Consider the following 15,574-nt stretch of genomic DNA (forward strand, 5'->3'; position numbering starts at 1 on the left):
TTAATAAAGTTGTTGAGCCTTTCGTTTATTTCTTTCTGTTTCTTTAAAACGGAGACAGGCGTTCTGCCCTATCCTGAAATGGCTGCCCAAGCGTCACCAGATCTGCGCATGTTCACTGAAAACAATTCGAGGTTAAAGCAATTCAGGGATCTCGCCGCGCAAGATGGGGGCTTGGCCGCCGGCGAGACTGAACTTCCCAGCATGCCTTGCAGCTGGGTCGGGAGTCCGACGTGTAATGATGGGGACGCTGGTGTTTTCATCAACTGAATCTGATCTAGAGTTTGAGGTTAAGCCTAGGGCTTGAGAATTGGAAGCAAGCAAAAGGGGAAGATGGAAGCGTGGCGCTGTGTGAGGAGGGGCTACGGCCGCTGTGTGGTGGGGCGAGGCCGGTCAGTAGGGATGGGGACGGGAGGAGCTGGGAAGCGGGGAGGGACGGCGCGGCTTAAATGGAGGCGGGGCTGGGCGGACCGGGGCGGACCGGGAAGACAGAGGGTCCGGGCGCTAGTGTCGCCGACAGGACCCCTCGGAGATTCAGGGATAAGTAAATTCGGCGCGCATCCGGCAGGACGCTGGGCGGAGGCGAGGCCCCGGGCCCGGGCATTTCGGCGTGGAGCTTATCGGGCTGTCACCGAACTAGTTCTTCGCCCGACCCGGTTTTGCCTTGGGTGCTGACTCCCTTTCCCCAACCAGCCCCAAGCTGACCTCAGCCTCCTAGTCCGCGGCCGTCTCCCCAGGCCCCGCCGCTCCGGGCCCCGGGCTGACCCGCTGCGGGTGACCGCCAGACCTTGCTGAGGTCCCGACGGGCCTGACCCCGCGGGTGACTCGTGTGCCACACTCGACCCGAGGTTTGTTGTTTCTTGGTTACTTCGTGTCTCCCAAACTTCAATTACTTGTATACCAGTCTTTATGATCATTGCCAAATTTTCACTCTACCAGTACTATTATTATTTACTGGATATTTTTCTTTAAATTTACTGTTTTGTTTCTTAAAAAAAAACAATTAAACAAGTACTACTGGTATGGCTACTGGTAAGGAGCTCTGGTAGCCTAGTAGTTATGAATCGGGCTGCTAACCTCAGGGTCAGCAGTTCGAGACTACCAGCTGTTCCGCGGGAGAAAGATGAGGCTTTCTGCGCCTGTAAAGATTTACAGCCTCGGAAACCCTGTACAGGGTCGCTGAGTCGGAACCGACTCCACGGCACATAACAAAGCAACAACTGGTATGGCACTGTAGGCTCAGCACTGGACTATAAACCACAAGATTGGTGTTTCAAACCCACCAGCTGTTTCATTGGAACTGATTCGATGGCAATTAACAACAACCCACGTTAATAGGATTCTGGTAGGGAACTGTAGGATAAGCTTTGGACTGCTAACTGCAAAGTTGGTGGATCAAACCTATCAGCTGCTCTTCTTGTTGCTGTGAGTCGGAACTGACCTGACGGCTTTTAGCAACAATTTATATTAATGTTGCCTTAAGCAGTATACAGAATCCTGGTGTGGCTCTGTGGGTTAATGCGCCAGACTGCAAAGCCGTTTGAACTGTAAGGTCTGTGGTTCAAGCTCACCAGTCACTCCTCGGAATGGTTTCGCTATTGTTCGAAACTGACTCAACGGCACTTAACAACAACAAAAAGCAGTATACGGTCACTATTAATATAGGTTGTTCTAAGCAGTTTTCAAGGAGCTCTGGTAGCGTAGTGGTTGCGAATCGGGCTGCTAATCTCACGGTCAGCAGTTCGAAACTACCAGCTGTTCCATGGGAGAAAGATGAGGCTTTCTGTTCTGTAAAGATTTACAGCCTCGGAAGGCTTGCTATGAGTTGGAACGGACTCCACAGCACATAACAACAACAACAAGCAGTATACAGGAGCGCTGGTAGCATAGTGGTTATGGTTCGGCCTGCTAAACTCAAGGTCAGCAGTTCAAAACTACCAGCTGTCCATAAAGATTTATAGCTTTGGAAACCTTATACAAGGTCGCTAGGAATCAGAAGTGACTCCACATAACCAATCAACTAAGGAGTACGCATGAAATCTTGAGTTTGATGTACTGGTTATGGTTTTGTGCCCCAATATCTAACTTTAAATTCTTAGGTATTGAAACTCAGAATGTTTGTATAATATAGAACGACTGTTCTGGGAAGCACAACACTATATTGCATATGTCATGGGAATTCAGCAGTGTTTCCTGACTACCCGCTGTGTGCCAGGCACTGTGCTAGGTACTTGGAAAGACATTGGATTAAGACAGATAGGAAGACTCTGAGGATATTTGTACATGGATATTTATTTACTTTTTTTTTTTTTAAGTTTTTATTGTGAATTGAGTGATAGTTTACATAGGTGAACATCAGTTTTGCATTCATCCTATCCTATTTCATTTCATTGCAATATTACAATCCCCTCCATATATTACCTTTCAATAGTATTTGCTGTGGGTTTTATTCCCTGTGGGTTTTTTGTTTTTTGTTTTTGTTTTTGATCTACACACAAACACTCAGGAATATATAATCATTTAAACAACCAAAGGGCACATTGTGCAAGCCTGCCTCCTGACCACCAGCTCTGTCTTTCTCTTTCCATGATTCTAGAGTCCTCAGCTGCTCCCCCTCTCTGTGTCTTCATCTCTGCCTCCATTTCTGGTGTCACTGCTTCTCTGGATAGGGTCCCACATTCCACTCATGCTCTTCTCCCTTGTTGGTCCTAGGGTCCTCTGTTCCTGGGATGTAAGATTAACCACTCCCCCTTTTAGTTACAAAACTTCTACTTTTACAATTGTGGCAATCACAATTCATCATGGTAACAGTTACTTGCTATTGAATCATAAAACTCGTATCCTCATCTCCTTTCACCAGACCTGTCTTGAGAAGATGAAAACTATTCAGTGGGGATTCTATCTTCTCCTGCACACTCTGAAACTAAACTCCCTCTTGAAAACTTGTAAGCTAGCCACTTCGTGCTTTTATAGTCCACCCCCTGCCTTTTTAGGTATCTGATATCTAAGTTGCCCATCCCTATCAATGCTGTGTACAGAGGGGATAGGTTTGATCTTTGATATGAAGACTCCTTTGCTCTCAGTTGGCATTTTGAGCTAGTACATCCATAAGTATAGGTCAAGTTTATCAAATTGTAGCAATTTACACTTGTTTCCTTTATCAAATTTCTGTATCTTCTTCTATTCCAGTTCTGATAGTCAAGCCATCAAAGCTAGGTACTTTGGTGCTACTGAATAGGATTCAACTGGGTACTATTAGGTATTGCTTTTGCTACAAATATTTCCATGAATGTGGTGCATCCAGGTGGCAAAGTTATGAAAACATCTTAGACATTAGCAAGCACCTTGAGGGAATGAGTTGCTGGACCTAGGGCCTCAGGACCATAGTCTCAGTGGACCTCATGGTCCATTAGTGTAGCATAATCCACAAAGACAGTGTTCTAAATCCTGGGTGAGTTTCTGCATATTTTGGTGAGTAGTGATTTGGTATCTTGAAAGCTCATGTGCAGCCATCTAAGGTGTTCTCTGTCCGGAGGAAAGAAGAGTGATGAAAAGGAAAGACTCTTGGAAACAATGAGTCCAGTAGACTAATGGACCACTGAATGTCTGTCTCCATGATTCTGAGACCAGAAATAGGTGGTACCTGACTACCATTACCGGTTGCTTTGAAAGGAATCACATTCGAAAGTCCTGGAGAGAGTGGGAGAAAATATGGAACAGAACTTGAACGTCATAAAAAAGACCAGACTTACTGGTCCAAAACTGGTGGAACCCTGAGATTATGGTCACCCTTCAGGTCTGGAACTGAACTTACCCCTGAGGCTGTTTTTAGTCAAGCAATCGATAGGTACATAGGAGGGACAGCAACACTAGTGAGGTACACACACCATAAAACAAAAGGGCAGCATTTACCCAAGGACAAAATTCAGAAGGATTGGGAAAGAGGAGGAATCCAGGGGCAAAGTGGAATAAATGATGTTACATTGAGAGGATTGTAGCCATGGAAATGAAACGAAGGTTATGATTTATTGAGTCTAAAACTGATGACCTGCTTTGTAAACCTTCATTCAATTCACAATAAAAAGTTAAAAAAAAAAAAAAAAAAAAAGAATCTGACCGTGAAGGAGCTCATTGTCTTTAGAGAAAATGAAGTTTGTATATCAGAAACCAAACCTACTGCCTTGGAGTTGATTCCTACTCCTAGTGACCCTATAGAACAGGAGCACTTCCCCTTGGGGATTCCAGTGCTATCTGTATCTTTAGGGAAGCTGATGGCCACATTGTTCTCCTGAGGAGTGGCTGGTGGGTTGAACAGCTGCTGGGCACTTTAATTACTGTGCCATTGTATGTTGTTGTTGTTAAGTGCTGTCCAGTTGGTTCTGACCCATAGCGACCCTGTTTCCGAGGCTGTAAATCTTTATGGGAGCAGAAAGCCTCATCTTTCTTTCACGGAGTAGCTGGTAGTTTTGAACTACTGACCTTAAAGTTTGCATCCCGATTCATAACCGCTATGCTACCAGAGCTCCTTGTGCCATTGTATAAATGACAACAAATGTAGAGAAAAGGTGATGTCGTAAAAACATTTTATTTCAGTGCAGTGGCATATTAGGATCGAGTTGTTAAATGCTGTTGCGTCTGTAACAACTCATAGTGACTCTGTATAGGGCTTCTGAGGCTTTAAAATCTTTGGGGGAGCAAAAAGTCTTATCATTCTCCCGTGTTTACGATAGAGTGGGTGCCCAAATTTCCATAGCTTTTCAAGTTAGCTCATTGCAGGAAAGACTGCCCTTGGGATGAATTTAAAGATTTATAATTCAGTTGAATTTAGAGAACAATTTGAGAATGCATGAACTTTAAAAATATAGACTGAAAAATTTAAATGCTGATAAAATGAAAATGAAGATCAATAACAGATGCAATTTAGGTAAGATTTCTTTAGTTGTGGAAGTGGATATTATTGACACTGTCATGGAAATGTACCTTGACTGAATTCTGAAGGGAAGAATGGAAGTGTTTCTTTGAATCTTAGCCAGAATTTTACCAGAAATGTATGAAGAACATGGTACTTTAAGTAGCATTGTTTCTTAATCTGGCTTGTTAGCACTACTTTGAAGATATTTTGGATGATGGGTTAAATTGGTGCTATTGGATTTGAAGAATTGGTGAATTCATATGCTGCTCCGCGGGAGAAAGATGAGGATTTCTACTCCCGTAAAGATTTACACCCTCGGAAACCCTGTACAGGGTCGCTATGGGTCGGAACCGACTCGATGGCACATAACAACAACAACAATCTCTATGTGGTGGGGCCTGGTGAGTGGAATTCTGGGAGATGTAGTGCTGAAGTTAAATCCCAGAAAGGCTGTATTCTGGAACGCTTTAGTTTTGACTCCACCTAATCCCACCAGAAGGCGCTCTGGTAGCGTGAGTGGATATGAATCAGGCTACTAATGTCACGGTCAGCAGTTCGAAACTACCAGCTGTTCCGTAGGAGTAAGATGAGGCTTTTTGCTCCCCTAAACATTTACAGTGTCGGAAACCCTGTACAGGGTCATTATGAGTCTGAATGACTCCATGTCACATAACAACAACAGCAATCTCTATTCTCTTTCCCAAGGGGAAGCATGGTTTTGTTTGTTTTATACAGAATGGAAAAATAAATGATCCACCCACAGATTAGCAAGAGAAAAGTGGTGTTGTGATGCTGTGATGGGCATTTGTTTTCTAGATATACAAATGTTTGGAAAAATCTACCATTGATATAAAAGCAGTTCAGAAACGTGTTTTTACTCCAAACTCAATTTGTAGAAGAGCTTCACTATAATTGTCATCCGATATGTGTTCCATATTTAAGTATGTTGTTTGTTGTAGATTTTATTTTTCCATTGAGTTTTATTAGGTGCTAGAAAGCTGCTCTGAATACCAGTGTGATGGTTGATACATCTCTCAGTTGAACAGTGGACTTTTTGAAGGGTATGTGGTGTTTGGGGAGCCTGGGTGGCATTCTAGGTGAAGTATTTAGAATGGCATTCATGGTTGTTTAAGGAGAGCGGTATTGAGATACTATTGCTAATAGTTAAACCATGGGTGTCTTTTTGCCCATCTGTCACAGATCCAGAAGACAGATCTTAAATGACACTGTCTTCTCTTGAGGAAACATGAAATTTAGAGTTTATGTATGAAGGGGCTTCAAAAAGTTTGTCGGAAAGTGGAATTTAAAGACAATGGATTATTTTTCATGTGCCTTTTGAAGCTCCCTGGTATTATAGCAGAACAAAAAGTAGTGCCTCAAGGAGTGTATTTATTTCTTTTAGATTTCCCATGTTACTCCATCACCCGAAGGCTCTGGGCAGAGACTGGAGGACACCGTGGGAGAATCCGCAGAGGTGTTGCTGGAACAGACATATTTCTAGTTGCATGAGGTGGCCTGGACATTATTCTCGTGCTCCTTACCCATACTTCAGTAGTAGACATTTCTCACTGAATTGGAGACCAGCTTGTTTGTTTGAGTCTAGAACTCAGTTTCAGTACTTGAACTGGAGACCTGATCATCTGAGCCAGACATCTTTGATTCATCTCTCTAGTTACAGCATGAACTCTGAGGGAGATGAGGAACCTTCATCAAAACGAAGAAAGCACCAAGGTAAAGGTGATGTTTATCTTGGTGCAGAAATAGACATAAGTGATAGACCAAGTGGAAAAAAACTCCTACATATTTAGAGATGTTGAGTGTTTATTTTCTACCAAAAAAAAAAAAAAAAGATATTTTAAATGAAGTTCTCTTCAATTAGTTGTGTATTTCAGTAAAAATAGAAGTGACTTTACAGTAAATAAGGTTGGAAAAGAATGGAGAACTATAAAAACAACGTAAGTTAAAAACAGTAAGTTAGTTTAATTGAAGAATCATTTTCAAACTCGGTGTTTTTGAAATTAGGTCCTTTGACTTCTTAGAAATTGGTAGATGGATTCCAGAGTTATACAGATCTATAAAAGAATTTAATTTTGGTTTTCATATTTAGTGTGAACATTTTAAAAATCATTACACAGAGAAAAGAACCGTTTAAAAATAAAAACAATTATATATGAAAGATACTTTCTTGCAGAATAGTATTTTAGTTGCTTTAAATTAGTATTTCTCAAATTAGGATCTAGTAACATAGTTTTTTTTGTTTTGTTATTTTTATATTCTTTTTACTCTAAATGGTTCATTAGACTCTCTTTGTGCCATCACCCCTTTCTCCCTGGGAAGTAGAAATGCATTTTCTAAGTAGAATTTGGAATTGTCTTTCTTACTGAGCTGTCATTTTCAGTGAAGATAACTTCCCTGAAGAAATTTAAAAGAGGCGGTGTGTTGGGAGCTGACACATACCTATGCTTGTCAAAAGAAGGCACTCGAGTGAGTCTCACCTGAAAATCAGAGCTGAAGGAATTCAATTAGATACTGTTTCTGCCATTTTTTACCAGAAAGTAGTCTATCCATATAATAAGTAATAGAATGCGAACCTCAAGGTTGGTGGTTCAAACCTACCAGCTGCTCCTCAAACCCTATATAGGGTCACTATGAGTACAACAAGTGTATGTCTATAGGCTTCAACTGGGTTTCAGTCAGACTCGATAAAGAAATGTTCAAGTCAGTGTGTAATTTCTTGCTACACAGTTGCAAGCAGCAATTTAGGAAAAACTCACACATCTAAGTAGAAATTGTAAGTACCTCAAAGTGGAATTCTGTTGTGTAGTGCTTAATCACATCACATAATTGTACCCCCCACAGAACTGGTCCTGTGTAAATTCACATAATTGACCCTGTATAAATAAGAAATATTTGTTTGACTGAATGAAAGGTGTATTTTGAGGCATTACAACTAGGTTTCTAAGAGTAATCCGTCATCCATAAACTGAAGGCTGCCTCCGTTCATACATTTTGTTGTTCATCAGGCCAGCACACTCCTCTTATGTATTGTGTGCTGTTGAGTCGATTCCGACTCATAGCGACCATTTATAGGGTTTCTAAGAGAGGCTTGTGGGTTTCAACTGCTGACCAGTCCAGCATCAGGGCTCACAGTTAGTCTTCTGTCAATCTGGTGTGCCTTCAGGTGGAGCTGTGGTGTCGCAGCATAAGGCTGAGGAGCCACTTCTTTATTTCAGTGCCACCATAATTGCTTGAACTTAGGTGACTTAACCTCTCTTGCTCCGTGGTTTCCTGATGTAAAATAATGCCTACGCGAAAGCCTTTTCAGGATGAAATGGATAGGTCAAAATGCTTAAGATATTGTTGGCTTCATAGTTGTTGTTAAGTACTTTCGAGACACTTCTCTATTACAACCTTGTATAGAGTTTTCAAAGAGTGACTGCTGGGTTTGAACCGCCGACATTGTGGTTCACAGTCCAGTGCTCAGAAGATGATGTTGTTTTCCCTTTAATGGATGGGGAGTTACATACTGATCAGCCTTGATTGCAACCTGACTCTCTATATGTCCATTCCTCCTAGGTGATATGAATAAGGAAAATGCTCTTCGTTAAACCGTATTTGTGACTTCAGATATTTCACTAATACTTTTCAATCAAGAGAGCAGCATTGCTCACTTACCTGTCACTTTAAAGTGGTATTTTGAAGGATTTCTGTTACACAATTCTGACTTTTTAATTAGGCACTCTAAAAACTCAATCAGGCCTGTGCTTGCTTTCTTTGATTCATCTGTCTCCTCTGCTGTGATCACCTTGTGCCTCCCGACATGGAAGGTATATAAGCTTTTGTGGTGTGAATTTGTATTGTGAAGTGTATGAAGACCAAAGACTCTCCACTCTTCTCAGTGGTTTTCAAATTGCCTTCACAGAACCCTAGCATTTCAGCACATTGCTGCAAGTTCATTAAAAGCAATATGATCAGGATTAACTGTGCGTTTGCCCTGTCCTTCCAGCCCCAGCATACCAAGAATTGGTGTTTAATGACATGAAAAGTGATGCTAAAGGGTTCTACAAGCTCTGAAGTTTGAAAGCCACTGTTTTAGCTAGAGAACCTGACTGTTTAAAAAGTGGGATTGTAAAAAGAGTTGGTTTATAAACTCTTAATTGCTAGGACTTTAGCAATATTAATGTCTTTATGTGCTATTATATATACGTAGTTTGCAAGAAATGACAAAGTTTCTAGACCTTCATCTTTCATGTTTCAATGTGACTTTGAAATCCAAATATTGATGATAATGACAGGTGGTTGTTTTGTGTGCATGAGTATATTTTATATGTTTGAGGATTTTTTTGATTTTGTGACTAAAACCCCATAGACAGTCCCCAATTCATGAATAAATTTTGTTCTGGAAACTTGTTTATAATCAGTTATATTTCCCCCATGGAAACTATGTTATAAATCTCAAAGTACTCCACCAAGCTAATACAAATAGCCTTAGTTCTGAAGTCAGATTCTAATCTGTAAAGGATAGGGAAGGACATCATTTCCTACCCTCTTGTGGGAATAGGCCAAGCTTGAAGGAAAATTCTGAAATAGTAGGTTGGTTATCTTAGTTTTGTTTCATTTCCCTAGTGCCTTTGTGGTATCATAATTCTCTCACCCCCTTGCCCCACCCAATTTTTCATTGAAAACTATCTTTCATCCTCAGATTAAATTATCTGTATCCTCAGTGTAGCAGATCAGCCTCTTAGATATTAAGGAAATTAATCTGACTAATTTACTAGAAGGTTTTAATTTAATTTTCATTTCTTTTGCATTTTTATATACAGTGTAGTGGTATTCTGATTACATATATATTGTCATAGTAGAAGATACGAAAAAAATCTTCTATAGTTCATCACTCTGAGAAGTTGTTGTTGTATGCCATCAAGTTGGTTCTTATTCATACGTAGTAACCCTGGATAGGGTTTCCAAGAGTAGCTGGTGGGTTTGAACTGCTGACTTTGTAGTTATCCAGTTAGGAGAGCACTGTTTATCCTACAGCCACACCAGGGCTCCAGAAATAACTGCTTTAAAATACTGGAGTGTTACCTTTCAGTCTTTTTCCCCCATGTATAAGTATATAGAATATTTTAACCCAGTTTTTACTTGGTGAAATTTTAGCCATTGTAGTCTAGTCAGTGAAAACTTTCATACAGGATGGAGGGAGATATTCTGAGACAGAGGTTTTTTTTTTATCACCAGATCCGTTTTTCTAAGTTCTTCTCATTTCTTATTTTCTTTTTTTTTTTTAGGCTCAGAAACCAATGAAATTTGTCTGTTTGTATCAGTTTGGACTCATGGCGACCCTATATCTATGCAGTAGAACTGCACTGCATGGGGTATTTTAGGCTATGGTCTTTCTTAAGTCGGTCGCCAGGCTTTTCTTTTGAGGCACCTCTGGTTGGGTTTGAGCCGCCAACCTTTAGGTGAATAGTTGAGTACGTAACCATTAACACCACCAGGAATTTTTTATGATCATAGATTCTCTAAAATGTTCTTTTTATTTTTTTTCACATCCTCCATGGTGGAGTGTGGGGAGAGAAGGTTGAAGGTCGGGGTGTATGTGTGTGTACACATATATAAAATACGATGTCATTTCTAAATCGAGGACTGCCTGTAATTGCAAAAATCTCATGCCATTTAATGATCTTTCCATCACTTAAGCAGGGTAAATAATGTTTTCATAGAAAATAAACCATCACACATTCCTCATTGCTGCATGCTAGGTTGGTCAAGCAGGTGTTATGTACTAGCATTCTGTCATTGCATCCCATTTCATTTTATTTTGGTGTGCATTAAGATTCGTTTGATTTGCATTGGTTCACGCTTGTGTTTTAGACAGCAACTGCTTCCATTGATTGCTGTTATACAGCCTTCACTCATGTCTAAACCAGAATTCTAAGTGAAGGATCATTTCTGTCTGGACCCTAGTTAATCATTTGATGATCTTACTAATAGAGATGAACTATAGTGTGAAGTTACTTGATTAGAAAGCTAATGGTGACATAAAAATAGATTATTGTTTATTAAATTGCTAGCCATGTTTGTGTCTGAGCTACTTCTTATCATAAAGAAGTAAGAAACCACCATCCATTTTTGCTTTATTAGCACATACTCTCCACTTGCAGAATGACTTGTTATATCCTTATAAGCCTGTTCTGTGTCTCTTGTCAGTCAGTCTACCACTTCATTGCCTATGGAACCAATTTGATAAACTTTAGCTATTCATTGCTTTCCTAGGGAAGAAAATTGTATTCATTGCTTATAGAAAACATTTAAAGGCAAGACAATGTCTATATACAGAAAATATGTGGTCTTTTAAAAAAAAGTCTTTATATTTTGCCTAATATATTTTGACAGGCATGATAGAGCGGCATTGGGAATACATATGTAGTCCTAATAAAGAAAATACGAAGATCCTAGGAGACAAAAATGCCGACCCCAAATGTGAAGATAATGAGAAGAAGTTTGACTTTTCAGTGCTGTCCTATAATATACTCTCACAAGACTTACTGGAGGACAATTCACACCTTTATCGACACTGCCAGAAGCCATTGTTACACTGGAGTTTTAGGTTTCCCAATATTCTGAGAGAGATTAAGCACTTTGATGCAGATGTAAGTGTAAAATATTATTAAAATTCTTCACCCAAAAGAAAATTGGGTTAAATATTTCTTTGGTGCATATGTAAGAACTAAATTATTTAAACGTTTTGTTTGAGATAAGATGTTTAAAAATAGTAATGGAACAGGGCTTAATGAAGTTTTATGACTTCCAGAGAATCATTTGCTAGTGACCACTGATATAAATATGGAGTCCTAGTGTGGCGCTGTAAGGTAAGCACTGGACTGCAATGTTGGCAGTTAAAACTTGCCACCTGCTTCTCGGAAACCCTGTACAGGGTCGCTATGAGTCCGAACCAGCTTAACAGCACTTAACAGCAATAACAATGGGTAAAATAATCATCTAACTTTTCAAAAAAGATCCAAAAAGTCTTAATTAAACATTAGTCTATTTTGAGATAGGAGTTGGAAACATTAAATATTACCTTTTATTTGAAATTCATATTTAGTAATTTTGGTAAGAATTTAATCTAAATGATGGCATACAAAGAAGTAAGCCTCTTATGAAAGGACTGGAAAGATTTCATGCTAATGGGCATGTAAATTGGGAGGGAAACGTCACATTCAAATTAAAAATATTTCCTTTAGAAAATACTGATTTTGAATAGTAACAGCATTCTATGTCATTGAAGGCTGGGGTTTTGAACTCATCAAATTTGAAAGCATGAGTTTGATAATGCTGTAGATAAGAAAAAGGATTTTAAGTCTCATATTTAAATTGTACCAGATTTGACATTTTATAAGCTTACTTTTTAAAGTGAAAGCACCAAAAATTTTATATCTGTATCTCTATCTTTTAATTCAAGTCAATTTTTCTTCCAAGGTACTTTGTTTGCAGGAAGTTCAAGAAGATCATTATGGATCAGAGATCAGGCCAAGTTTGGAATCACTGGGTACATGGTGATTTTTATTTTAGACAAATTTACTTTCAAAGATTCATGTGTATTAAAGCATAACTTGCTAACAAAACTTAGTAGTAAAAAAAAAAATCTGATTTGAAAATGTAGTACTTGTTATCAAAGGTCAGGAAAAGATTAATGTATGATACAAAGGTGTGTAAGCAGTGCTCAGTACTTCCCCTTCCCAGGAGTTGCTCTGCCCACCACCACATCTCTAAGACTCTGAGCTCCATGAGGTCTGGGGCCATTCTGTCTTGTTTACTTATTTTAGTACCAATGTTTACCTATGCCTAATAGAAGCTAAAACCTGCTGTAGAAAGCAGATCTAGAAAATAGGTTATTTGTGGTCAGGTAGTCTGAGAAATGCTGCTCACTTTATCCCTCTTATCCACTCATTTAGCAAACATTTTTTGAGTCCCTGCTGTATACTGTATTCTGTCCCAAGCAATAGGATCTCTGCCCTTGTAGAGTATGTATTCTATCGATAAACAAAAGAAGTAAATCATACTATGAGTTTTTTGCTGAGATGTAAGAGTAGGGAAGGTTTCTATCTTAAAATGATCAGACAAGGACTCATAGAGAAGGTGACATTTGAGCACACTTGGAGGAGGTTAAGGAGAAAGCCATGCCTAGAGCACTCCAGGCAGGAAAGAGCAAGGGGAAAGACTGAGGTTGGAGACGGGTGAGAAGGCCAGTGTGGTTGGAGTGGAGTGAGGGGGAAGAGTAATAGGCAAAAAAGACCAAAGATAACCGGGGATGGTCGGTGAGGAGACAAATTGATATAAGGCCTTACTCCTGTTGTCATGATTGGTTTTCATTAGAATGCAAGTGCAAAAGTGACAGCGTACATTAATTATTAGCACATTAAAGATGGAAAAGTTTGCCCCGAATATATTAACTTTCTACGTAATTAATATTTTGCAGAGTGTAGTTTGGTAAACATCATAAGAAATCTGTTTCTATTTACATATGAATATGTGTACATAACTAAGTCTCTTCTTTGGAATTCATTTGTTTCTTTTAGGTTATCACTGTGAATACAAGATACGGACAGGAAGGAAACCTGATGGCTGTGCCATTTGCTTTAAACGGTCTAAATTTTCACTCATATCAGTGAGTCCAGTGGAATTCTACCGCCCTGACATTCCTCTGTTGGACAGAGACAATGTTGGACTGGTGTTGCTTTTGCAGCCCAAAATTTCATGTGCTGTCTGTCCTGCAATCTGTATAGCTAACACACATCTATTGTATAATCCAAGGCGAGGTGATATCAAGCTGACCCAGTTGGCAATGCTACTGGCAGAGATTTCCAGTGTTGCCCATCAGAAAGATGGAAGCTTCTGCCCAATAGTTATGTGTGGTGACTTTAATTCTGTTCCTGGTTCTCCACTCTACAGTTTTATAAAAGAAGGAAGATTGAATTATGAAGGACTTACCATAGGAAAGGTAACTCACGTCTTCATTATTACGAGGTAGACTTGGTTGCTTTGTTCTATGTAATATAAGGATAGTTAATGACTGTGCAAAAATTTTAGCTGATCCAGTAGCCTCTGATTACCAAGGTATAATGATGTTTCACAACTACTAGTAAGTAATTATACTCACTTGGTTGAATATTATCTTTCTCATCTAGCCATGGGTTGGAGGAATAAGCAGACAGCAAAAACAAACAAACCAAGTGGGAGAGAAGAAAATAGAAGAACATGGCAACCTTACAAATAGGGGACCATTCACAAAGTGGCAGAACAGAATTTTGAGTGCTTTAGTTTTTTTGAAACAGCAAGTGAATAGTTATTATATAAATTCTCTTTTATGTATGATATATTTAATTCTTTACCCTAGTAAAGAATTAGTAAAAATACTATTTTTAATGTTTATTTTTATTGTGATTTCCTTTGCTTATTTAGATCACTTGGTTTTCTTTATCTTTAACCAAAATAAACTCTCTCTCACTGGAATTCTGGATGATAGCTAAACTTTTAGTACAGGTTGATCTCTGTTAGCATTTTATATAATTAAGGAGCCCTGTTGGTGTTGTGTTTTAGGCATTGGTCTCCCAACTGCCATGTTGATGTTTCATACCCACCAGCCCGTCCTTGGAAGAAGGATAAGGCTAGTTGATAAGGCTAGTCTGCTCCCGTAAGATTTACAATTTTGGAATCCCTATTTAGAGCCACTGTAAGCCAGAATCAGCTTGATGGCAGTGGGTTATATTGCAGGAAAGGAGCCCTAGTAGCATAGTGGTTAACACAGTGGCTAGTAACAGAAAGGGCAGCAGTCTGAACCCACCACCCATTCCTTAGGAGAAAGATATGGTAGTCTGCTTCAGTAAAGATTCCAAACCCAAATCAAACCCATTGCTGTCAAGTCAATTCTGACTCATAGTGACCCACGACGATTACAACCTTGAACATCTATGGGGCGGTTCTATTCTAACCTATAGGATAACTGTGAGTTGGAATCAACTTCATGGCAGTGGGTTGGTTATGGATATTGCAAGAGGCAAAAAAGGAAGAACAGTATTAGTCCAAAGCTAATAGATCATTTGTATGTCCAAACTATAGAAAAACAAGTAGGAAAAGATTGTCATTTTCCTGGAAATAGATGCTTTCTGAACTTTATCTGGGCAAGATTTCATATTGGAAGCACAGACATAATCATAATTCATAATACAATGAATAAAGGGTAATATTTATCATACTTGGAAGGCTCTTTATTTAAGACAGTTTTCACTAAATAAACTCTTTAAAATCTATTCAAGTAAGAAACCTGTTGAATTTTGTTTAGGTATCTGGCCAGGAACAATCTTCACGGGGACAAAGAATTTTATCTATTCCAATTTGGCCCCCAAACCTAGGTATCTCACAGAACTGTGTGTATGAGGTACAGAAAGTACCAAAAGTGGAAAAGACAGGTAAGTCTTGGTAACGTGTTTTGCCAGTCTTCTCAATAATAGTGATGCCTTTGAAGACTTAAAACTTTATCTTTAAAGGGGTAACATTTCAGGTATAAATATCCATATATATCGGTATAGTTATCTCCTTATTCCTTTTTTAAAACTCTAAATTTGCCTTTTTTAAGTTGAAGTCCTAAAAGTATCATTGATA

The 15,574-nt window shown here is 39.2% G+C and overlaps 1 protein-coding gene across 1 annotated transcript in view; it reads left to right on the forward strand.

Moving 5' to 3' along the window:
- The first annotated feature begins 330 nt into the window (after positions 1–330).
- ANGEL2 (angel homolog 2 (Drosophila)) overlaps positions 331–15,574 on the forward strand; it is a 28,301-nt gene continuing 13,057 nt past the window's right edge. Inside the window, exons 1-6 of the mRNA XM_006834013.1 lie at positions 331–389; positions 6,312–6,640; positions 11,306–11,562; positions 12,392–12,461; positions 13,492–13,913; positions 15,255–15,381. Of these exons, the coding sequence (XP_006834076.1) occupies positions 331–389; positions 6,312–6,640; positions 11,306–11,562; positions 12,392–12,461; positions 13,492–13,913; positions 15,255–15,381 (1,264 nt within the window). The remainder of the gene's footprint in view (positions 390–6,311; positions 6,641–11,305; positions 11,563–12,391; positions 12,462–13,491; positions 13,914–15,254; positions 15,382–15,574) is intronic.

The sequence above is a fragment of the Chrysochloris asiatica genome, unplaced genomic scaffold (genome assembly GCF_000296735.1).
Source record: "Chrysochloris asiatica unplaced genomic scaffold, ChrAsi1.0 scaffold00009, whole genome shotgun sequence".
Lineage (NCBI taxonomy): Eukaryota > Metazoa > Chordata > Mammalia > Afrosoricida > Chrysochloridae > Chrysochloris > Chrysochloris asiatica.